The sequence below is a fragment of the Cupressus sempervirens genome, chromosome 5 (assembly GCF_028749045.1).
Source record: "Cupressus sempervirens isolate cs-2001-9-10 chromosome 5, ASM2874904v1, whole genome shotgun sequence".
In the NCBI taxonomy this organism is placed as follows: domain Eukaryota; kingdom Viridiplantae; phylum Streptophyta; class Pinopsida; order Cupressales; family Cupressaceae; genus Cupressus; species Cupressus sempervirens.
The window spans coordinates 361,207,731-361,233,928 of NC_143122.1; the positions used below are offsets into that span (position 1 = coordinate 361,207,731).

A 26,198-nucleotide genomic window follows, 5' to 3' on the forward strand; every position below is an offset into this window, starting at 1 on the left:
TCATGCGTGCGATTGCATGATTTAATGGGCCTACCCCATGTGTACATCCCGAGGAAGTGATGACTTCCAAATGATGTCACTTTTATATGCAAAAGTTATTGAAAGGTGACGATCTTATAATAACTTAATTTTCTATTATGATAGATATCTTATGATATCTATGCAAATGATGATAGATTATACTTTGCATGGTGGATGTTTATGTGGTACACATTATGAGAATGCATGTGCACATACATGTATGAGTACATGGTGAATGTAATGTAGATTGATGTTCTGGAGGCCATTACATGGAATACTTGGTGAATATCATGCAACTTGATGTTCTGGAGACCACTACTCATAGTACTTGGTGAATATCTTGCATCTCAACATTCTGAAGGCCATTCATTACTCAAAGAGTATTTGGTGAATATCATAGATTGTTATTCTGGAGACCAATACTCAAATGTGATATCAAAATGGTGAATATCAATGTTTCTGCAGACGATTGCCTTATTGAATACATGGTGAATATTAAGTGTTAATATTCTTGAGACCATTACTCTTAAAGTAATGTAAAAATCATATGTTGATATTCTGAAGGCCAATACTCTTGATAACACATGATATCAAAATGGTGGATCTCTTTTGATCAAAGATATCTTTAAAATTTGCTATGCCTAATATTACCAATGGTGTAATACGTGTTCTATGTTTATCCTCCCTAGTTAAGAGGGAGTGTCTATGTTTTGGTAGCTTTAGTAGGATAAACCTGTGAGATCAAAGGGAAATTAATATAATTACGTAATTACACAATTACACACACACACACAGAGCTAGGATTAAGTTTGCCATTATATTAATTATTAATGAATTAACATGTCTCGTGAAAGGACATGTCTCTTCTCTTGGTTTATTCCTCATACAACTACAAGAAGATGCTGCCATTTGGAAAGTACATACCAAACATTTTGGCAGTGCTATTACATTTGCAACGATCCTCAGAAAAATAACACAAGTTATATTTAGACGCATAAATTTGTCTTCGCTAGAAGACATCACAAATTTGACAATGAAGTACATAGTGAAGTATTTGAAGCAATATCTCCAACGACAAACTAGTGTGGGTTCTGACCACCGAAACTGCAATTATAAATTTAGGGAGGTTCTTTCATCTCTGAAACTGCAAAGAAAACTATATTCCAACTAGAATTGCAAATACACAATAGATAAAACTGCATGATGATTTGCTACAATGCCAACCACAACCTTGTAAATAGCTCTAGGAAGTTTCTTGTAGGGTTACAAATACGCCAACATACTTTATTTATTGTTTTATTTATCTTATTATTAAATTAATTAATTAAAGAAGTACTTTATAATATTATTTAAATTTTGGGATCACTTAATTAATATAATTAAAAGTAATTATTATAATCACTTCAGAATATAAATATAATAATTTATCATAATAAGTTGTTGGCTTGACACCATTTCCTTCTCACATAATTATAGTTTAAAAGGGAATCTTGAACCATGGATACAACACCCTCATGAAGTTCGAATCCCTAGTAGGGGGATTAAATAAAATAAAACATTATTGTATGATTAACAGGGAAATGAAAAAAAACCCTAATGCAAAATTGCATTTGGAGGGAAAAATGAAAATGAATAAAATAAAGTTGGAGAGCCATTTTTCATATTCAAAAACCAGTTTTTACAACAGCAAGTGGAGAGCTCTGTAAAGGGGTTTTTGAGCTGATTTGCTCATAAGAACGAAAATTCTTAGAGATTTGGAAGCTTGCAGGTGTGGGAGGTCACCCAAGGGATTCTACAGGCAAATTGGTCAAAATTGTGCATTGAAATGTTCAGATCTGATTTGAATAAGGTAACTTTCAACAAATTAATTGCAGATCAGTGATTTACAGAGCATCATTTGTCAATTTTTATCACCAACTGGCCATATATTTTAATGTAAATATTATGTGTGCATCTTTCCCGAACATTAGGCATTATTGAGGAAGTCTTTGGTGTTCAAAACTATTATGTTGTGCAGATTGATTATAGTCTGGTAGTCTGCAGCAAAAAATTAGAGGTAGTTCGAGTTTTTCAAGCCACCATAGTAGCTGTACAATTTGTACATGGATCTTTGGGGCACATCAAATCCTTCGAGGTCTGAAGGTTTTCAGGCATCTACAGCAAAAAATACTCCAGTTCCAAACCGGTCATACATCCAGTCCAGAAATCAGATGTGCATTACAGGCTGGTATGGCTCATACATTGTTGGAAGTAATAAATTAATTTGCTTCAGCTGGCGTTAAGATCAGAAAGTTGTGTGTTTTCATCAAAAAACGCAAAATTATAAAATCCTCAGTAAACCAAAAAAATTAGAAAACAATCGAATACAAAAAATCAGATCTCGAGACAAAATAATCAGAATTGGAAAAAAAAATCAACCGGAGTAGCCCACTACAGTGGTAACCCAGCATAGACACTTCCTGCCATCCTGTGAACAATATCCAGTTCGAATGAGATCAATATTTTGTAACTTATACCACGAGAGTAATTCACAGGGATTTTAGAGTCAGTGATACCTTGGTAGATAATATGGCTGTGAGAGAGAGAGAGAGAGAGAGAGAGAGAGAGAGAGAGAGAGAGAGAGAGAGAGAGAGATCATATAGTCCTAATTCCCAAATTGCAAGAAAATTTGATACTATGATAGATATTATGTCTCAACTTTTGGGATAGATGGTTAGACAGAATGAGTCACATGATGAGCAGCCGCAACATACCACCCATTCAGGGGAGTCTAGCAGGCCATAGGGGGAGTGCACTATAGAGTCTAATTCAGTTCCGAGGCCTTTTCAACCAATATTTGCAACATGGGAGGAGTCACCTAATTTGCAAGGTCGTGGGCTTGAGTCACAGATTTCAGTGGCAGAGGAGATTAACATTATTACATGCAGTACATGACCCTGCCACCTGAGGTGAGAGAATTATTAACCTTCAACAAGATTATTGGATAAAAGAGGCTCAGAGCAGGTTCAACAGGCAAAACAGATTATAGGGCACCACAGGGTAACAGGGATTTTCAAACAGGCTGTGAGCAAGTTGACCCTATCGCATTTTGATAGAGGAGATAAATGTACCACTTGTGCTTGGGTGCAAAAGTTGGATAATTACATGTTATTGAAACCTATGTTAGAGGAGGTGATATGGTTTGCTACTTTTCTTTTGGTTGGTGTGGTCCTTGAGTAGTGGTACCATGGGTTGATTACATTGGGACATTGCTGCATTACCTACTACAATGAGTTCACCAATAGATTCATCAAACATTTTGATTGTAAAGAGTGACAAATGTGCTTCAAGGAGATTGAACAACTCAAGCAGTATGTAAATTTTCTGCAAATTCTGAATTTCCAATACTGATATAGTGCCTTTAGACTTGCTGAAGATGGCCTTTTGAATATACCAGATCTTATATCAAGTCTTTTGGTTATGATGTATAGTTCTTTATTTCTGCTATGAATTGTAGGAGGCAGTAAATGCTAAAGGAGCAGACTTGTTGTAATTCGTGTGTCCTTTATGCACATTCTTACCCCTTACTTATATGGCACCCAAGAGGCATGTCCTTAGAAAGGACATGACTCTTTCCAGGTCGACCCTCTATATAAATTACTAAATATATTGCCAAGATCGGCATCTCCCAGGATTACGATTAGTTAGCAAGTAAACTAACTATAACTTATGCAATAAGAACATTTTAAATGCTCCCAAGGAAGGTGCCGATTTGGTTAAACATATAAGGTTATCTAAGAGGTCAATCCTTTCTAAGGATATTCATACTTTACCGGATCTGTACAATCTGTACTTCAGAACAATATGATATCAGAGTTATATAGAATTAACACAGTATGGGTCATTAGAGGCAAACTTATCTGATGGGCTAGTTGAGCTTGGCTGTGTGCAAGTTAACCTTGCCACATTTTAATTGAGGAGATAAATTTACAAATCGTGCTTGGGTGTAGAAATTGGTTAATTACCTGTCATTGAACCTATGTCAGAGGTGGAGGAGATCAGGTTCACTACTTTGCATTTGGATTGGCCTCTAAGTGGTGGTACCATTGGTTGATTACATTGGGACATTGCTACATTATCTGCTATGATGAGTTCACTAATAGATTCATCAAATGTTTTGATCGTAAGGAGCCAAAGATGTACTTCAGGGAGCTTGAACAACTCAAGCAGTATACGTATCTGAGCTCAAGAGGTTCTCTATTATGGTGATATATATATTTCAGAAGAGGTTGGCATTGCTATTTATAGAGGGTCTTTTAGATCCTTTGCGCAGTTGGGTTAGAGTGTTTGATTCACCACTTGGTAATGATACTGTCTCCTCAAAACTAATTAACATTTCTTTTTATAGGGAGTTGTCACTTAATTGTTGATTCCCAAGGAATGATTTCTGCTTATTTGTATGTGTTGTATGGAGTTTTACTAATGGCTATTGCCGTATAAAATTGCTAATTCTTATCCTTGATCACTGTTATCCTTTCCTTCTGTGATAATAGTTTCTTTTGAGGCAGGGACATGACACTTGGATTTTTTTTGTTGATTGCTTCACCTGATATGGTTTTTTCCGACATACTTGTTGCATGATTAATTCTTAATTTTTAACCAACATTGATCTTCTCATTGATATGTGACCATTTATATTTCTGTATGATAAATTGATTTCTCGACTTGTCTCAGGAGGAAACAAGATACATTAGTGCAAGTGAGTTCTTGTTGATAGAAGATAATGAGATAAAAGAAAATAATTCATTGTCCGAACAAGAAGTTTTTGGTATGCTTCCTGCTCTCTTCATATTTTTCTTTTTAATGTAAAAATTCTGAAATAGTCAAAATTGGGAAGATATATTTCATCTTGTGTTTTTTGTATTTTCTTCTGCACAGGGAGGGATTTTGTACAGTCTGTATGGGATGCTTGGCAACGGATGGATGAAGAAACTATAGATAATATTTTATTGACAGCCTTTGAAGAAATTCTGAAGACTCCATTTAGTCTGAATCACTATCACTGCATAAACTTTGTATATATCTCAAAAAAGATGCCAGAAGCATTTGGTTTACCAAAGGTGTACAAGGTATTCAAACTCGCTAAGCCAAAGAAGTGTCATACATCTAAGATTTTGCTCTCAATTTCCATTTATTACGTCTGATAGCTTATGGGAGTTATTTTTCTCTTAAATTGTAAACTGAGTATTACAATATCTAGAGTATTACGGCAAGTAATGATATCAACATTCTTAGAATCTGATGCATAAGGCATGCACGAATAATTTATAGTAAATTTGATAATTTTGAACTCATCAAAATGGAACCCACTAGGATTAAAAGGCACCAAATTAACTGCAAAGCATTTTTTTTAATCTTGTTATCAAATTGCTATTTTCCATTGGAGGTCGACTTTATAGAGGTTTCATATTGTTGTCAAGAGGCCACAGTTTTGTATGCATCTTGCTCTGTCAAATAATCCCTGTCTGAATTATTCCAACATGAAACTGAATTTATACTGACTTTTGTCTTTTTGCATTGAATCTTTCACTCTTTGTTATAAACTAATAAAGAAATGGAGAGAAAAATATAATTACAGGTAGATCTTATGCAAAAAATGTTCAGGTTCTACCTATATTTATTAACTTATAAGTACTCTGTTCTGGCCTCTTTACGCAATCATTGTAATAGAAGTAGCATTGTTTGCAATTAGTTTCCAACTTTGGTCACTGTCTCTAGCCAATTAGATACCTGCAAAAATGACCACATACGAGATGAGTTGTAGTACAAAGTCATAAGGCTTCTTTCCTTGACTTTAAAAAACATTATTCAATGTAGTCCCTTGAAGAAGACCAAGATTGTGGTATAAATATAAAATAGTAAGAATTTGTGGTTTGTCCTGCACAGTTAAAGAATCCAGAGTCGAGATCAACAATCAAGTCTGAAAAAAAGTAATTGAAAGGTATTAATTAAAATATATGGTTTCTGGATACTTGTGTATTCAAGCATGTCATACATCAAGAGTTTTAAGCATGTCATATGTCAAGGATTTTCTAAAGACTTGGAATGGGATGTAGAATGTAAAATGATCCTCATTTAGTGAGTTGTAGTTGAAACCATGCTTCTCATGGTCATGATTTTTTATTCAGTGATTAAATCTTTGCGTATCTGTCTGAAAGAGCTCACCAGTGCATCAGATAACATGAAGCTCAGGCATGCAGTGGAAAGAGGAGAGTAAAGAAATACAAGACAAAATGACACTGTTTTCATCCAATAAAAGGCTTTTTAGTCATATTTTCCCATTATGGATTTGCATTGACAGACAAAGAGGAGGCATTTGCAGGCTTTCAACAGATTTTCAGTGGGTGTTCATTATTTGAGGTACCTTTGAATTTATTGGAGGCTTCCAAAACAACACACCAGCATTGTCGATCGGTTTTGGCAAAAACTTTTGCAAGTCACTGAAACCACAACTTACAAATTGTGACTTTACACAACATTTAATGAGATTTCTCTGTACTCTCAGCAATAGGGGGAGGCTCTCTTCTTACCGTGGGTCACTCCAATAGAAACAACTGGAAATTACAGATAGGGCGGATCTCTTAATCAATTCCACCTTTTTTAGGAATGATCTGCAAGGAACTATGGCTTTCAAACTTAACAAAAAGTCCTTATGTGACAATAATGCCAGCGACCCTGGAATCGATGTAAGAACAATACAAGGGGCAACTATTTATTTTTTTATATTTTGTGAAACAAAAATAGGAACCCAAAGTCCCCTGCGCTTGCCTTGTGAGGATTCAAGCATAATAGCCAATAGGGCACAATATCTCTTACTGGATACCCTCAAATTTTATTAAAACACTTACAATTGAAGCCCAAAGTCTTCAGCTTTAAGTAATTGCAACCATTTCTATCTATCATAATTTCTCCTTCTGCAACACAAAGTCTTCAAAAGTTCAAATTGACTCTGAATGCAATAGGCAACTCAAAGCATGCACTGTTGAATCCAAATCCCTTTTGAATCAAAGCATACAAACTCACAAACAACTCAAGAAATTGTTGCCACATAATAGTCTAAATTGGCACAAAGTCTCAAAATAATCTCTCTCTTTTGTTGAAGGCAATCTGATTTACATCCAAACTCAAAGTCTTAAAGTGCACTATACAAACTGGCAGAATTTTCTTGCCTTGCCAAAAGATGATTATTTACAATGAGCTTCCTCCTTTATATAGGAAAAGAGTGTAGAGCAAGGTGGAGAAAGAAGGGGAGACCCTTATCCACCTCGACTTATTCTTTGATAAACTTCTAACTAACTTTGACTTATTCAAAGTTGCATGTCTACTGCACTTGTAACTTGATTATATGTTACAACTTTGCACGTGATACTATTACATGCATTTGCCTCATTATTTTCCATTACATATAATGTCAATTACAAATTACAAATGCATGATGAAAATATTCTAAGTGCTTGATGAAACACGACTTCTATTACATCATCCTTTTCTAGTCTTCATGCTGCTATAGGATGCTGTGATATCCCTATCAAATTAAATATAATTAAAATGTAGAGAACAATAAATAAACAAAAGAATAAGATAACTAATGATATATTTATGATTTATTATAATGATACTATAATATTGCTATTAAAATATGAGAATTACATTTAGATTAATAATATATAAAGTAAACATATTAGGCATAATATTAAAATAAATATTACTAATAAGAAATATAATTTATATAATTAATACAATATGCATAATTGCTATTTATGAAAGGACACGACTCTAGGTATGAGAAACTATATATATAGAATACTACCATTGAGAAATCATCATTCAAAAGTTGGGAAATATGGAGAATTTGTATGAAGTAAGTCTGCAAATAACTCAGCAGAGAAATATTTAAGTCTAGTCCCAGTAGGGGACATTATAGATGCTCAATGTTTGATTTTCTTAGGTTTGGTGGAAGCATCTTGATCTGGAAAATGAATTTGCATTTTTGATCACTCTGCAGTATAATCGTGGTTGTCTCACAAAAAGCACATTCATTTCTTTCCATTTCTATCTTGAAAACGTTCTATGCATGCAATCATTCTTTCACCTCATTGTAGGCTCCATTATGTGATCATTTTTGCCTTGTGTCCTTCATTCTTCTTTGCATGCATGATTGAAGAACTTTTAAGCAATGAAGGATGAAAGAATTGAAGTATCACCAGCTCTTTAAAAGGGGGAAAAAACTTTAAAAAATGGGATTTTCTGGGAGCATTGCATATGGAGTGTGACTGGAAACTTTTGGGAAAGCGAATGGATGTATGCGTTTGAGCTCAAAATGTGTGCTTATATGGTGGGGAAACCAAAAAATGGGTTTTTGGAGGGCAATAGCATGTGCGGACAGCAAACTATGTGTAGAAAATGCATGGAAATGAAAGGAATTACGTCTACTTATAATGATCTATTGTGTTTTCATTATAACCAAATGTGTAAGCATATACAAACAACTGCCATCGTAAGTTTTTGAGTTACATGACCGCGATATAACAAGCGTGAATGAAGTGCGTGCAAGTGCAAAAGTGGGATTTTTTGATGCAAAATCACATGACAGATGAGCTCACTTTCTATGATAGTTTCTTTCATGAACGAGTTTTCAAATTCCGACAACACATACAAGTAAGGTGGAGTACTTGCACATGCAACTTGGAGATTGTAAATGGAAGATAGAAGAAACACATCATATATACAAAACAAATGCAGATTTGAAAATGAAATGAAGAGATTTGCAAACAAAAACGAAAGAACACATATATACAATGTTGCCCTATGAAATTCACAAGAAATTTAACCTCTTGCCACCAAAAACAAGAGAAGTCTCTTCAAATATTTGTGCAAAATCTGAAGCAAATCCAAGAGATTTTTGGATTTAGAAAATATTGCAGCAAAGAGGCATATATAGACCTCGAATCTTGACTCAATCCTCTTGATATGAATGCATTTTAGAGTCAAGATTCATTTCTTGCCAAGTGTCGGAAGTTGGAGAATTAAAATGCACAAAAATAGCAACCATATTGACTGAAACGAATGCAATGTGCAATGGAAATTAAAAATGGCATCTAGGGCATTAAAATCAACTTGAAGAGAATGATAAACAATTTGCAAACGATAAGTAATCCTAAAGAACTGACCTTTGATAACAAACATTTAAGTTTGATAGAAGAAAATGACCAAAACTGGGTTGTTTTTGGGTAAAATCGTGCCCTAAACGAGCTGTTTTGAGAGTAAAACACCCTCAATCTGCATGCTTGATGAGCCATGATTGATCCTTGACAGATTTAAGGCAACAATGACCTTATTGGAGGAACAAACCTGAACTTATGATGATGAAACTTGTTATGTCCCCTATTTTTATCAAGTAAATTTAAAATAAATAATAAAAATAAATGTATCAATTTAATTTACTATAATAATATAATAAGACGACAGAATATAAGACAATATTATAATAAACAAATATTATGTTATTATAATATAATCTATTGTTAAATATAACAACACATTATTAATATAACAATGTCAATAGTATAGATGAACTCAATATTATTTCCACACTATTTATGGGAAGATCTAAGACCTTATATATATTAAAATAGTGTATATTATAACAAACCTTATTATTATCCTAAGACCGAATGGATTGAATTATGACCAAAAAAAGCTCCCAACATAGGTGAGATAGCAAGTATGAATCTCCAAAGCAATAAGAAACATCGAACATAATGAGTGATCTAGTAAGACTTGCACTGTTGAATCTAACAAACAAAATAATGAATTAATAATATAAGGAGCTGCAAATCACTTACACTAGGACTAGAATAAAGGAGAACAATGGTTAGTCATTGCCCATGCTCAATATATCAGAGCTGAAACTCACGTGATCAATTTAGAAAACTATTATGGATTATATGCAGGAAAGCCAAAGTACTATTGATAACAGTTAAAAAGCGTTGCCTATACCATTGAAATTATTATCTAATATGCTAAGGAATTATATGTGAGGCATGGTGGATTATGGTCGCTACCCAAACAAGCATTACAAGCAGGAGAGAGAGTTATATATATTGTAACTGTTCATTACATTTGAAGTATCAACTAAATAGATAGATGTTTATCCAAGTTCATGAGTGATTAGACTAACCGATGTTATGAGTAGTATAAGCAATCTATGTTAAGATAGTGGAAAGTTGTGATTATGAGCTAATGAAATTATAAAGACAATCCTTTGAAAAGTCACGACTCCTACAATGGAATATATAAGAAAGTAATGAGCATCATTTCTAAGGGGGACATTTTTTTAAAATCTTATCTTGGATCTTGTCATATGACAGAATTGCCTAGTGATTTGAATTGTGGTACACAATTGATATATTATTATTAGCCACAACCATAAGATTGCATATTCTTAAACTCATCATTTAGTACAATTCAGCATATATTAAACTGAGTACGTGTAGTACAAGACAAGTTCATTGACCTTATTGGTTACAAACGCTCCAATGACAATCTGAAATAGAAATGCATTTTTTTTTGGTCGGCAATAGTTTTTTAATATTATTAAAATATCATTTTTACCATATTACATCTAGGCTTTTAAATTATAGCCTTTCCTTTACACATACATATTTCATCTTAAAAAACCTTCTTTCTATACATTCTTAAACTTATATCTTCCTCCTTAGTCCTATACCTTAATAAGAGACACATATACATCTTGGCATTTCTTAACTGGGCATCAATAAAAAAACATAAAAAATGAACAGCGTCCTACACTTGTCCTGCTGTCCTCTTTCCCGGTCTCCCATTTTCTACTCCATCGCTTGGCCTCGGCTCCTTCTCGACCTCTTTTTCAAACTCGCACCTATCTGCTTCTTCCTCCTCGACCCTCCAAAAACCGCCAAAAAATTGCTTCTTTTTCATTGCATTGAGCTGCAGCGTTGCTCTCGTTTCAACTATCCTTCCTCAAAATTTCCTTCAGCAATTTCATTCTTCGGCGCCCATCTTAATCCAAACAAAAATGGCCCATTTTGCTTTCCTCATCCTTCTTTGCTTCTCCACCCTAATTGAGAATTTGACCTTGCCACCCTCCTAATCCTTCTTCCTCCTACACTTCTCCGCTTCCTTGGGTGGGCAATGAAAAAGCCCATAACCTTTCATCCACTCCGCTCCAAACAAACTCCTATTTCCGCCACCAACTTGGCCCAAGCCAACTTTATCTTGGCTTTATAGCCTTCCTTGTCCACTCTTGTTGGCCACCACAGAAAACCCACCCTTCCAAGTCTCATGCCCTCTTCATAGTTCTCATAATATTCACTATAATCAAAGCCTTTCCTTGGCCATGCCCACTCTAACAGGGATTCCAATCCCACAATTAAATCATTCGGAAACAAATTTTTCATAGCCCATTCCACTTCTTCCACCGGGCATGCTATCTCCAGCCCCCATGCCATTATCATTGCTGCTATATCAACATTTATCTTCCAATGATGGGAGGAGTTTTGAAATAGCTCCCTAACGACTTCTATCACACTTGGCGTTGGGCATTTGAGCAACATTTCAACCTCTTGTCTTGCACCGCTCCGAACAAAGCCTTCTGTTGTCTGCTTGTTTTAAAGGTAAATGACGCTTCCATTTTGCCTTTCAATTCAGTCACTATCACTTCTTTAAATTTGCCATTCTGATTGTTAGAATATCCTTTCCCTTTTACTATATAATACCTTCAGATAGCTTCCGCATTAAAGGGAACATCACATCATCCTTCCTCAAAGATCATACTATCCTTGTTATCGCATCTTGTCATGATGAGCCCCTTTATTGCCGATTTTTCAAATCTGCCCATCAGCTTTTCTGACATTCCTTTATGATGTCATTCATCTTTCCTTCATCTCCAAAAAAACATTCAACCAATCTTAAAAAGAACACCAACTAATAAATGCATGAAAACTCTTAGTCCATTCCCTCCCAACGGCTACAATTTTCAAAAACTGGCCTTCCATCCTCCCTTAAGCCCATTGCTGATTTTGAAAGAGCATCCGCATCACTGTTTGCTCCTCTAAAAACATGATGAATTTGAAACTCGTCAAATTCATTTAACTCTTCAATAACAGACACTTAACACATTTCCTAAGTTCCATGCAGAGATTGAATTATTGCTTACGGCCTACACAACCACCATCGAATCACCATCTAAAATAATTTTATTTCCTTCACATATTTTTGCAAATTTTAATGCTAGCAATGCAGCTTGGAACTCTGCTTCATTATTTGTTCCATCTTGTAACCTTAACGCGCCATAGGCCACAGTCTCCCCTAAATAGTCCTTTACAATGCATCCTGCTCCTGATTTCCCAAGGTTTCCTTTAGATACCCCATTAAAATTTACTTTTAACCAACCTTCTTTGGGAGCTTCCCACTTCGCATCTTCACTTTCATTGGTTTTAGAATTAGATTTTCCCTTTGCTCCAGCCTTTCCTATTTTAATCCCTGGCCACATTTTCTGAATAGCCCTGTCATAATTCATAAACACACATTTTGTCATGTTTTTCCTAAAGACTGCAACATTAACCACTTCTTCAATAGAATGATCAATCCTTCCCAAAAGCTGATCAATTGTCTCTAATAGTTCCTAAAAAATTCTCCTATTCCTTTTCTTCTAGACCTCCCATATAACAATTGAGGGACTCACTTTCCATATGCATTCAAATACGTTTCTTCTTCCTACTCTTGGCCATGAAATAAAGAAGGCCTAGAGAGGGACTCCATGGTCCATACCAACCAAACTTCCCTTGAAGACCTCTCCAACACTGTTTTGCAATGTGACAATTTAACAATAAATGATCAGCACTCTCCTCTGCCTTTCCACACATAACACATTTTGTAGGGCCTTGGAAATTGAATTTTCTTCTCCTATCCCCTGTTAGGATTCTGCCTTGTATTGCTAGCCATGCGAAAGTTCGCACCTTTGGAATAATTTCTTTACTCCAACACAAATCGCTTGCTTCAAAACAATTTTTCTCCTTATTATCTAAGATTTCATAGCTAAGCTTGAATGAAAACTTACCCGAAGCTGCTGCACACCAACTGATCCTATCTTCCCTATTAATTATCAGACCTTTCTTCTATTAAAAATCTCCCTTAGGGATTGTTGCTGTCCTTCAATAGGGCCTTCCACTCTCCAATCTTTCCACATCCATTCTTTCCCAAAAACACCCTCAACTTCCACCATTTAATTTCTCACATTCCTGTCCCACAAATCACACAATATCTATTTCATTTTTGTATCCCCTCTTTCCTCATCTAAAGATTTGTTTCCATTCCATGAGTCCTCCCAAAACTTTACCCTATTACCATTACTAATGACCTATGAAATATAGTTTGTTATGACATGCCTGCATGAAAGAATACAGTTCCATATTGCCGAACCTCTAATCGGATTTTGAATAGTTAAAATCCTTATATTCTCATTAGAATCCAAATATTTGGCTTTGAGAATCCTAATCCACATTTGTTGTGCATCATTTGCCATCTGCCATATTAGCTTTGCCCCTAAAGCAATATTCATTGTGTTCCAGTCTCTTATTCCTGCATCTCCAATCTTATTCCTGCATCTCCAAACTTCTTAGGTCTGCAAATTTTTTTCCATTTAAGTAATGGTCATTTTTTCTCCTCCCCTGCCCCAGTCCAAAAGAATTTCCTCATTTGCCTTCCACTAAGTTAATCACCTTCTTTGTGATTTTTAAACACATCATTGAGAATATAGGCACTCTTGAAACCACTAATTTTAGCATCAAAATCCTTCCTGTAGAAGTCAGCCACTTGCCTTTCCATCCTTCCATCTTCCTCAGACATTTTTCTACCAATCCCTTCCATACTTCACTTCTATTTTGCCCTTGGAATAAAGGAATACCTGAATACCTACTTGGAAGATTTCCCTGCTTTATATTTAGAATTCTTCCAATAGCTCTTCTCCTATAAAGAGGGGTGTTAAAAAAGAAAATTTTAGACTTTGCCCAATTTAGCTTTTGTCCTGACACTTCTCCATAGATTTCCAAAGTTTTTTTGATCAATTTAGCTTCCTGCTCTGAAGCTTCACCCGTTACAAAAGTGTCATCCACAAACTGCAAATGTGAAATTGGGTCCACTCCCCTTGCCACCTTTACCCCTTTCCATGGACCTCTGCCACTTTTTTCCTTAATCAACCTTCCTAACACTTCAGCCAAAATTATAAATAGGAAAGGAGATAAAGGGTCCCCTTGCCTAATCCCTTTTTCTAACTCGAAAAAACCTTGCGGGCTACCATTAACCAACATAGAGAACCTTACAGAGATTAAACAACCCTTTACCTAGCTAATCCATCCCTCATTAAAGCCAAATTTTTTTAGAATTTTGAAGAAAAAGTCTCTATTTACCTCATCATAAGCTCGTTTAATATCCAACTTTACCATTATTTTGCTGCGCTTGTTTGTTCTGATCGAGTGGATCATTTCATGGGCAATAATCACCCCTTCAAAGATGGATCTTCCTAGAGCGAATCCACTTTGTTCCTCTGATATTACATCTTTCAGCACCCCTTTAAGCCTATTGGCAACTACCTTTGAAATAATTTTATACACAGTATTACATAATGAAATTGGTCTAAAATCATCAAAATATTTACATTCATCCCTTTTTGGAACTAATGTGATAAAAGTATTATTCAAATCTCTTAGGACAAACCCCCCTCTTCTGGATTCCTCCACCATCCCCCAAATTTCTTCTTCAATACACTCCCAAGTAAGTCTAAAAAAACTACTTGTAAAGTCATCTGGCCTTGGACTATTATCTTTACCTAAACCCCATAAAGCTTTTTTCACCTCTTCTTTGGAGACTTCAGCATTGAACATTGCATTTTGCCCATCTATAATACATCCCTGAATGCAATCCAAAACATCCTCATCTAAAGCCACCACTCCATCCTCAACTCTTCCTCTGCCTTTGAAAAAATCTACTGCTGCTTTCTTTATTAATTTTGGATCACTTATTACCTCACCCTCTCCATTCTTAATAGAAATTTCTTCATTATGGGCTCTTCTTATTTTAACTGAATTATGGAAGAACTTTGTGTTTCTATCTCCTTCTTTCAGCCACATTTCTCTTGATTTCTGTCTCCAGAATACTTCTCCTAATAGGATTTCCTCATACTCTTTTGTTAGCCTCATTTCTTCTATGTAATCATCTTCGTTCATCCCCTCCTGAATTATTCTTTCATACAAAGTTTTAAGTGCTGCTTCCAATACCCTTTTTCTTTTAAATATGCTTTGAAAAGATTCTCTATTCCACACTTTCAACTTTCCCTTTATGTGCTGAATCTTCCTAAAAATTTTAAAAGCCTTATTTCCTTCCCTCTCAGGTGCCTCCATCCACCATTTTTCTACCATCTCCTTAAATCCATCCGCTCTCATCCACATAGCTTCAAATTTGAAAGGGCATCGGTTAGGAGTATGTTCTTCCTGAATTCTTAGACTAATAGGGAAGTGATCTGAGTCATGAATAGGCGGATCATGAATAGGCGGAATTCTAGCTTCCACAGACCAATTAACTCTTGTCCAATCCCCCCCCCCCTCCAAAGGAACCTGTCCAATTTTTCAGCAATATTCACAAACCCTTCCTGCCTATTGTTGCATGTAAAATCCCCCTGTTTAAAGGGAATATTGATTAGGCCATTTTCCGTAACAAAGGTTGAAAAAGTCTTGTGTAGATGACCTCCAACCCCTACCTCCTTTTTTTCTTTTGGGTAGAGGATAGCTTTGAAATCACCCTCTAAAATAATTATTTCATCTTGTAAGATTTCTAGAACCTTTGTTAGTGTTTTCTAGAGCTCTCTCTTCTCTTTGCTCTGAATTGGGTCATAAATATTAAGAACATTATATTCATATCCTAATTGTTTTGAAGAAACTTTTGTCCACTGCCAATTCTTACCCATATGCATGACAGTGCCATTCACTGTCTCCTAATTCCATAAAACACACATTCCCCCTGAGGCTCCCTCTGTAGCTACCCACTCACTTTTCCATTTAATAAACTTTCTCCTCATCCCTCCAGATCATCCAACTTTATCTTTGTTTCTTGCATTAACACCACATCCGGTTTTGCTTGATCAAGGCCTCTCCTGATCAAGCGCATTTTGTCAGGGGCATTACAACCCATGACATTCCACAATAGGTTCATCCTTTTCGGGAGGGGTTCTTTCCCCTTTCCGTTCCCTCTTTCCCCTTTCCGTTTTTAGTTTACTTTGACCTTTGGCACTTCCAACTATTTGGATCAATGCATTAATGGTTCTTCCCCTTTTTTGGCTCTCCCCAATATTTGCTTTATGTTTTTTACTTTTTGTTTTCTCTATTGTTCGTTTTTCTTTGAGGATCATATTTTCCTCTACCCCAAAGAAATCCTCTTCACCATTAGCATCCCTTTCTCATCATCCTCATTCAAACTTTCCTCCAAACTTGATTCCCCTGCTATTCCTTTCAAGTTTCTTATTGGAGAAATTTCAATATCCTTAAAACACTCTTCAATACCCCCCTCCATTTTTCCTTCCAACCCAATCATATACCCTTCATTTTCCTCCCACTGCCTTTGTGATTTTTTTGGTCTTTCCGACAACACTTCCACTTGACATCCTTCCTCCTGGGGTTTTTGAGGTCCATCTACTTCCTTCCAACCCCTTTTTTCACTTCCTTCTATAGTTCTATATTCACTGCTATCCTCACAAACTTGCCTTGGCCTCTGCTCCTTCCTCATTTCGACAGTCTCGTTCACCGACTCCCTTTGCTAATCCTCACCACTATTTTTTTTTCACTTTGTGTTGTTTCTTTTGAGCCTTCACAACTTTCATCATCTAACACTTTTTTTAGACCCACATCTAAAAACTTGCATTACCCAGAGCCTTTTCCCTAACATTTATTTGCTCTTGTTTTTAGCATCATAACATTCTCCACCTCTGCATTATCCCTTTTCAATAGATTTTCACTCTTTTCTTTCTCTATTTCTTTTATCCTGGCCATCTCTATAACCCTTTGAAGTAGCCTTTCCTCTTCTTTTTCCTTATGACATCCTTGTTTACAACTTTCTGAGTCATGTTCCTTACAAAGGCAAAACTTACATACCTTCAACCCTTCCTCTAGAGACACTAGCTGTCTCCAAACTACCCCTTCATTAAAGATCTCATTCATTTCAGGGATTGGATGACAATCATTCCACATTATACATATTCTTGGGAACATTTACAGAGTTTCTCTATCCACCATTTCCACTACCTTAATGAATGTTCCTAGCTTGTTTCCAATCACTCTATAACATTGTTCCTGCTAGTATTCTTGGGGCAGATTTCTCAATCCTACCCATAGAGGGAGTTCCTTTATTACCTCTTTTGTTGGATCAAAATTCATGGTTCATTTTTTCATATAGAATCCATATCCTTCCATAAAATAAGGGCCACTATTCAAGAGCTAGTCCCCATCTTGTGCTATATCCACTGTAACCATAAAAAACCATTTTCTAATGTTTTTAAGTTTTTCACTGCACTCCATTTCTCATCACACCATGTTTTAATATTACCTATTGCAGGCCTTGGACCTCCCCACTTTAGAAATAATGTATTTTTCTCGAGAAAGTCACTCCTCTCCTTTATCAAACTACTTTTCAGCATTACTTTCTCAACTGTAAATCAAGTCATCTGTTGATCCTCACTCATTTGCTTCTCTTGGTTTTCCACTCCCTGTGGTTTTCTCATTTTTTTGTTATATTTTCAAAAACCACATTCCCACCAAGATTCACTGATGTGAATCTTTGCATCGGATGTCTTCTCCAACCATTTTCAATCTACCTCTCTCTTCCATTTTGTCATTTTTCCCCATTGTTTTGTCCCACTTTTTTCCATTGAAATCTTTCTTGGAAGTTTCTGTTCCCATTTTCCCATCTTCCATTCCTATTCCCTCAGTAGAACCTTCCTTCATGTCTTCTGAAAGGCCCTGAGCCCTTTCCAAACCTCCCAAACCTCTCACTATTCTTGCTATTCTCTGTAAACCTTCTTTGAGAACCATATCTCCAGTGCTTTGCCATTATTAATAAAAATATGAAATAGAAATACATTACTGCTAATTATATCTTCATATTTTTAATGAAGATACTCACACTGCCATATCAGAGGTATGCAAGCCATCACTGAAAACAGTAAATTTAATCCTATAAACTTATTGATTGTATCATCATATTCTATCATTCATAGTATATAAAACATTTTTAAAACCAAATACTTCTATATTGTCTAGCCTAAGATTATATCAAAATCACAACTGGTGTAACATATATTATTATATTTAAATACAATTGATTACTATAATAAGAAAGAGAAAATAGTTGTCCATGTTTCTTGGCTTAGCCAAATAAGGGACATTACAAATCTTGTGTGCTTGTCCTCCAAAAATGCCCCCCAAAAGTAGGTTTTCTAAGTAAAAAATGTGTTTTTTACTTGGTAATCACCACCAAAATGAGTTTCGTAAAAAAACACGTGTAAAAGTGAGTAAAGATGGGTTTTTAAGATGCAAAGATGTGCTTTTGAGTTGCAAAAACCCACCATTATGCACTTTAGTCAAAATCGCCTTTAAGGGAAGTAAAGATGCAGTTTTTAAATGCAAAAGCATGTACTTTTGTTCTCTAAATCACCACGTTATGAATCTTTATTGTAAATGGAAGTAAAGACATGTTTTTAGAATGAAAAATCATGTGCTTTTCGCTTCATAATGCCTCTATTGAAGAAGTATAGACTGGTTTTTAAGATGCAAAACACACGCTATCCAAAATACATATGCTTTTGGGTTCAAATTCCCCACCATTATGCATTTCAATTACTAAAGGTCTAGAATAATAAGATTTAAATATGCAAAAGTACATTAAAAATCCCACTTACACATATTAAATGATATAAAAATGTGTTATTGCATATAAAAACCTGCCTCTATGTATTTAGGACTTGGATTTTATTGGCAATGGGTTTTAAAAGGTAATTTTGCCATGACCCCTTCTGAAATGGAACCCAACAATAATAAATGATTAAATCATTAAATATCAAGAAAATATATAATAATAATATAATGTGATATATTATTGATATGTTAATATTCAATTAAGCATTATTATTTCATCTATTTATTAGGTAATCATTAATACTATTAAGGATAAATATATATTCCAAATTAAAATTAAATAGAGGAACATCGATTGTAAATGACATAAACACAATCTTCTTAATCACAACACCTTGATTAAGCCGTCACCACAGAACCATTATTAATCATCCTGGATAGTAGGAGACACTAAATAGTCACAAATTATAATAATTTTATTGACAAATACATGAAAAATCTATTATCTACTCATATATATTAACCATAATAATCCAAAGAAATTCCTAATAAATGCCATGCAATAGGTGCGGCGCCTTGGGTTGGGGCCCTACGTGAATGGGGATGCGTTAGTGTTTAAACACTAGCCCTATCACATATATATATCCCATTAACAGCCGATAAGGGGGCAGAGGGGAAGCGAATAAGGAGGATCGCCTAAATTAAAAGGGCTTATATTACATTAAAAAAAACTAACAATTAAGGATGGCAAAGAAAACTGACAACAATTAAAGAGGGGGTTAACGGATAATAAAGAGGGCGTAACAAATAATAAAGAGGGGATGATTTTAAGATAGAAGTTTGTAATTGATAAAGTGAGAGAAACGAAAGAGGCCAAGACCATGTATAGGGAATGATAAAATAAGTTGCCCATTATTACATATTATACATGAAAGGAAATTATTGCAGGAAGAGAGTGCTACGTATATATAAGGCAATAAAGTCTAGAGAGTAAAGGAGGATACATTAATTAGGATTTAGTGTTTTAGTGTTAATTTCAAGAGGAGATCAAGGATTAGGGATAACAATCTTATTTGAAGATAAATAGAATTAAGTGAATTATAAATCAAATCAAATAAATGCTAAAGTATAGTTAAGAGCTGTTTTAGTCACAAAAAACTATACACATGATACTTGTATATATCAGGTTACTAAATAGTCACTAAATAATTGCATTGAAGAATTATTAAGGGAAACAGAATTTAAAAGTTAAACCCAAAACCTTACCTGGGAATTAGAAGTGAATTAAGGGTGTGATTCATCAAGAGGGGATATTACAGATTTGCATGTTGATGATATGCAATGAGTGATAAAAACCTCACCTCTATGCATTTTAAGTGTCTCATGTAGTTAAATATAATAAATAACTTGAGTTTTTAAAAAAGCAACATGAAAATAGACTTTAAAAGGACAGTTCCATTAAAACCTTAAAAACTATGGTTAAATCAACTCAGAATGAGCTGAAATTTTAAAGTGGATGCCAAAATCCAATTTAGATATTAAAAATAATTTCATTTCGTGCAATTGCTCATAAAAAGCCCTCTTTTGGAGGATTCTTTTATTAAGACATGCTATCTACTTGATAAACCCCACCTTACCCTTTATATCTTGAACTAGACAACTCTGTTTCAGGCCTAAGCTAGCTTGAAACAAGTGGAACTCCAAGGGCTACTATGTTAAGGGGAAAAAGGATTAAAAATTGCTAACAAAAAAATTAGAAAACAAAGAAAAGACACGAAAGTTACCAAAAATGAAGTGCTTTGAGCTAGATAAGAAAAACTCTTACTAACAAGCCTTTGGGGATTTAACTTGAAGGAAACCTTCAAAAAGATTGCACAAGTAAAGTTACAATCATACAATTTAGGGATGCCAAATTGCCTTTATGATGCTGTACTTATACGCTAAAACAAAGAGGATACACCTACAAATCAATGAGAAAATTACCTAGGGTTGCCACACTTTTGTGATGCCAAAAACCCTTCATTGTATGGGAAAAGAACTAACATATTGAAATGTTACTTTGTTTCTTCTGAAAGACACTTTTTTTCTGCTTTGTACATTTTTATGCCCTCAACCTATGATAATCGTGGTATATGCTAAAAGGAATACACATATGTTACTTTTTTCATGTTAATATTTTATAATAAATGTCATGAATCAATTATCAGTATTATGTAATATATCATATGATATATTCATGTTTCTTGTTTTATTTTCTGTATTATACAATGTATGTCATATACTATAATAAAATATAAAATTCTACTATATTAAAATGTAGTATTTTATATAGTAAAATGAATATATTTTAAGTTTACATACTATTTTACGTTATGTTATAAACCTGTGTATTATATATTTAACACAATATAAGTAATTAATTTGTAATGCTGTATAATATGTATGAGAAATGTGTTATTGATAAATATTTAAAAAATTCCTTATTTTAAAATATATTTTTCCCCCAAAAATGTCCTCCCAAAAAAGTTGTCCTGAAAATTTGCTTTCTTGTCCCTTGCTTCTATCTTGGAAATTTGATGGAGCCTCAGATTCAACAGACAAGAATTCGCAATAGTGAGAACTAGTAGAACGAAGAGAGAGTTAATGAGCATTGATTACCCTAGCAATATTCTATCACTTTAGCACATTGGTTGGTGAGCAATAGATGAGGCACAATCCTCATGTTTGTATACAATATGAATGGTTATCTCAGGAACATGTCAATCATTTTGGTTGTATAGAGATTATGGTTAAATAGTCCAAGGCAAGGTCACTAGGAGATGGGGAGACTTCGAGGTCTCCGGTACTGGTACTGGTACCAGTACGGCAATTTTTCAAATAGGGTACTTGGAGACAGCAATTTTATTTTATTTTAATTTTTTTTTAATAGTTTAAAGAGTCCAATACTAAAAGTAAATACAAAATTTGAAAATAGTAATACTATAAGACTAAAGTAAATAATAATAGTAATGTCACATTAAAAATTAAAATAGACTCATAGAGTCAAAGATTTGAAAACTCACATGATCACAATATTGTATCTCGTAGACATTTGTTTTTCGAATATTGCATATGATCACCATCATATTAGATTGATAATCGCTGAGATTATCATTACATATTCAAATTTTAAATTCAAAAAAGTATAGTTTGATGCTGAATTGCTGATATGCAAACAAAAATGAACACTTTGCACAATAAACAAAAAACAGAAATATATCTAGTATTAGTATGTCGATGGTACTATCATCTGCTCCACAAGGTTGTGACCATCCATCTCAAGGTCTTTGTTTACCGTACAGGTAAAGAAATCAACATATACAGACAATGAACACGAACAGCAGAATTATATTATTATTCGCAATAGTAGATGAATGATTTACAATGATCCCAGACGGGATATAAATACTACCGCCGAACCTTCCCAAAGGAGTCCGTTGGCCACAAATATTCTATCCGCTACAAACTATCTACTGATGACGTTGGCTACAGAATACAGAAACACTTCCGGACCGACGGCTACAGAATACAGAAACACCGCCGGACCGTCGGCTACAGAAACACCGCCGGACTGTCGGCTACAGAAACACCGTCGGACCGTTAGCTACAGAATACAGAAACACCGCCAGACCGTCGGCTACAGAATACAAAAACACCGCCGGACCGTCGGCTACAGAATACAAAATACCGCCGAACCGATCCAGTCGGCTAACACCATCCCCCCCAAAAAGAAAAGTCGTCTCCTGACGACTGACAAAATATCTGAGACAAATTAACAAACAAAATACATTAACAGAGTGACTACAACAAGAGAAATTTGCTTCTGTCACATCACTTCCACATTCATCCCGTTACATCTGTAGCCTCTGCTAACACAATACTGTCTCCTCAAGCTGACCTTGATAGCCACCTGTGCTGCTTTCTCTGTTTTCAATTCCTCGGTACCCTGAGCCAAGTGTCGCTGCACTGCCTCCAACTGGATGATCAGCTCCTCCCGAGCTCTTTACACATCCACCAAGACAGCCTCACAGCCAACACCTGCTCCCACTGCCTCTGGTACATAGAAAGTCCATGCCTGCAACAACTTCAACTCTTCTCAACTGGTCAGACTCCCACGACTGATATCCGCCACGACTGGGGGTCCAGGGGGCAACGCCCCCGGCGGGGTCGACACAGAAATGCACGGAACACACCATTTCTGTCATTTTCTGCCGATTCTACACTCTTTCTGGCAATCACTGATGCTTCCCCTTCCCTTTGGCATCATCTGCAACTCATTCTGAACAACTTGATTCTGTCGTCGTTTTTTTTTTTTTTTTGTATAATACTGCTTCCTCTACAATCCACCACAAATCCCTCTGCACACAGAAATTCTTCTCCTTCTAGCAGAACAAGCACTCTTCTTTATGTCTCTATTTCCCCGCGGAAGTCTTTTCCCTTGCAGCACGGAGGAGAAACTCTGACTGGCGGAACTGAATCTTTTGTCTTAACCCGCGTCCCTTCCGCGACCTTTCTTCTCCTACCCGCGGCCCATTCTTTCACCGACGGCTACCTGTGCGAGAATAATGTTATACCTGCGGACCATTCTTTCACATGCGGCTTTTTGTGGCGAGGAAAATGTTATACCCTTGGGGTTTTGTGTTTTTATTTCTGCCGGATGACAACTTTAAGCCCACGGACAGCTGCCCGCGGGGCTTTTAAGAGCTCGCGGACAGACTGTCCGCGAGACCTTGCACTCCCGCGGGGTTTCTTTGCCCGTGGGACTTTCAGTGCCCACGGTCCTGCGGGACTTTAATTGCCTGCGGGGCTTTTCAGTCCGCGAGCCTCCTGTCTGCGGGCCCCCCCCCCCCCCCCCCCCCTTTTTTTTTTTAAATAAATTTTTTTTTTTTTTTTTTTCAAATTTTTTTTAAAAAGAAATTGAATACATCAAATAAAAGCGGTACCTCCGAATGAGGTCGCCGCCAGGAAGTTCTGTATTGACGACGATGGCGAATTCAATGACGGCGAGAACTGCCTTGCACGATATGGTTTCAACTTGGATTCGTTAACTGACTGAGTCATCTCTTGTCCGTCCAAGGTTGCCAGTTTGATTGCCCCAGTGTCGCCAATTTCTCGGATCTGATATGGGCCACCCCATCGCACTTTGATTTGCCTGGCTTGATTTCATTACGGCCATCATACTTGAGTACCAACTGCCCCGGCTGAAACTTATTGTCATGCTGCGCCTTATATCTGTTTTGTGTTTCCTCCGTCGCCCACTGTGCCTGCGGTCGTCGCGTATCTAGCTTATTTCCTTGCTGTCGGCACCCTTCCACCAATTTTGTACTGCGTTGTAACCTTTTCTTTCCACGCGGTCCGTTCGCCATGTACCGAACAGTGGGATCTTTCGTTTTCCTGTGTTCAGACTGTATATTCTTCCCCTCAGCTTCAGCCATGGCAGCTTTTCCTTCTTCCACTTCTCTGCATTCCTTCGGACATTCGTTTTCCTCCTTTTTCTCATCTCCGTCGACCCTTAGCATATTGCAACTCGGAAAGAGTTCGTAGTCTTCTATCTGCCAGTGGTAAAGGCCATTCACCGAGTCCAAGTCGTCGTCATTCGATCCTCCGTCAAGTCTCAATATTCCTTCTTCGTCCGGTTCCATTATGTTCTTTCCTTCATCATCATTTTCGTCGTCGCTTTCTGAATCTGACGATGTTGCCTCCTCGTCGACCATTTGTGTGTGCAGGTCAATTGTGAATCTTTTGCCTCCGCCCTCCATTGATAGGGTATTGCATTTCCAATCATGTTTTACTTTTGCTTGCACCAACCAATCCCGTCCCAGAATAGCATCATAGCCTTTTCTTTTTAATGGAATAACCACAAAATCCAATAAAAATGGTTGCGTACCAATAGTTACCGTTTGTGCCCTTAAGGTTCCCAACGGTTTGATCCCATGCTGGTCCGCCGTGAGCAACTGGAATGTAGGTGGCCACAGCGTCGGCTTTCCCAACTTCTTCCAGGTATCCTCCGGCAACACATTCACGCCGGACCCTCCGTCGACAATTGTGTCTGTCAAAACATTTCCCAAAATCCCCATCTCGACGACCGCTGGATGCCGTCCAGAGGTGAGTGCCAGCAACATTGGGTTTGTTGCCGTCGCTTCCCTACTGTCCCTTCCTGTGTCCTCCGTTGCTTTTGGAAACGGTGTATGATTCAGAATGGCCATCCGTAACTGGGGTATTGTGAGAAGGTCACTTATCTTGACTGGTATCTCCGTTTGTAAGATCTGCCGTACAATGTTTTGTTCTGCGGAGTTCTTTGCCAAGGTGCCGGTGATGTCCTTCAATTGAGATGTCCCTACTGACGATGCCTTTGCAATTTCGGCCTGCGCTTCCCCCAATTTTCTCTTTTCCTCCGCTTTCCTCCGTGTAATTGCTAGAACCTCCTCTACCTCTGTGCCGACAGTGATTAAGTTTACTCTAGACTTTGGACACTTGGAATCTTCGTGATCGCCGGGTCCGCACCATCTGCATAATAATTTCGGTGTGTTTACCGCTGTACAATCCTGCGCAAAATGACCCCACAAATTACATGCTTGGCATTGAACGATCGACCGTCTGTTTGCATCATACTGGGTTCGACTTCGGCTTCCATTATTATTGTTATTGGTTTGCATTGTTGTTATTTTGCCCTCTGCTATTATTCCTATACCCTCCGGATGTGGCACCATCAATGTTTGCATTTCTGTTACTGCCCGACGGGGAAGCCTGCTGTGTAAGAAGCACCTGCGGAGATCCTCTTGTCTTCATGTTAAAGGGGCAGTCTTTTGTCGAATGTCCCATGATCTGACAGATGTCACAGAATTGGTTCTTCGGACACGATCTTTTAGTATGACCGTTGGTCTTACATTCCGTGCACCACAATTCACTACCTTTTGGCTCCTTCTGCATATTTTTAAATTCCTTCATCATGCGAATCATATCCTTCTGTAGGGCCCGAACTTTCTTGCTGCTTCCTTCGTCGTTGCTGCTATCATCTCCAGCAGATTCGTCGTCATCAGAGTCAGAGGAACTAGTTTTCTTTTTCTTTGTCTTGTGCGCACTTTCAAGGTCCAGTGCTCTGTTATAAGCATCGACATATGACGACGGTGGTACAATTTTCATTTTCCTCCGCAACTGTGA

At 36.5% G+C, this 26,198-nt stretch overlaps 1 protein-coding gene across 1 annotated transcript in view; it reads left to right on the forward strand.

Annotated features, from left to right (window-relative positions):
• LOC149556229 (uncharacterized) overlaps window positions 1-26,198 on the forward strand; it is a 294,057-nt gene that overhangs the window by 34,620 nt on the left and 233,239 nt on the right. The window contains exons 3-4 of the mRNA XM_089830364.1: window positions 4,735-4,828; window positions 4,939-5,129. Of these exons, the coding sequence (XP_089686490.1) occupies window positions 4,735-4,828; window positions 4,939-5,129 (285 nt within the window). The remainder of the gene's footprint in view (window positions 1-4,734; window positions 4,829-4,938; window positions 5,130-26,198) is intronic.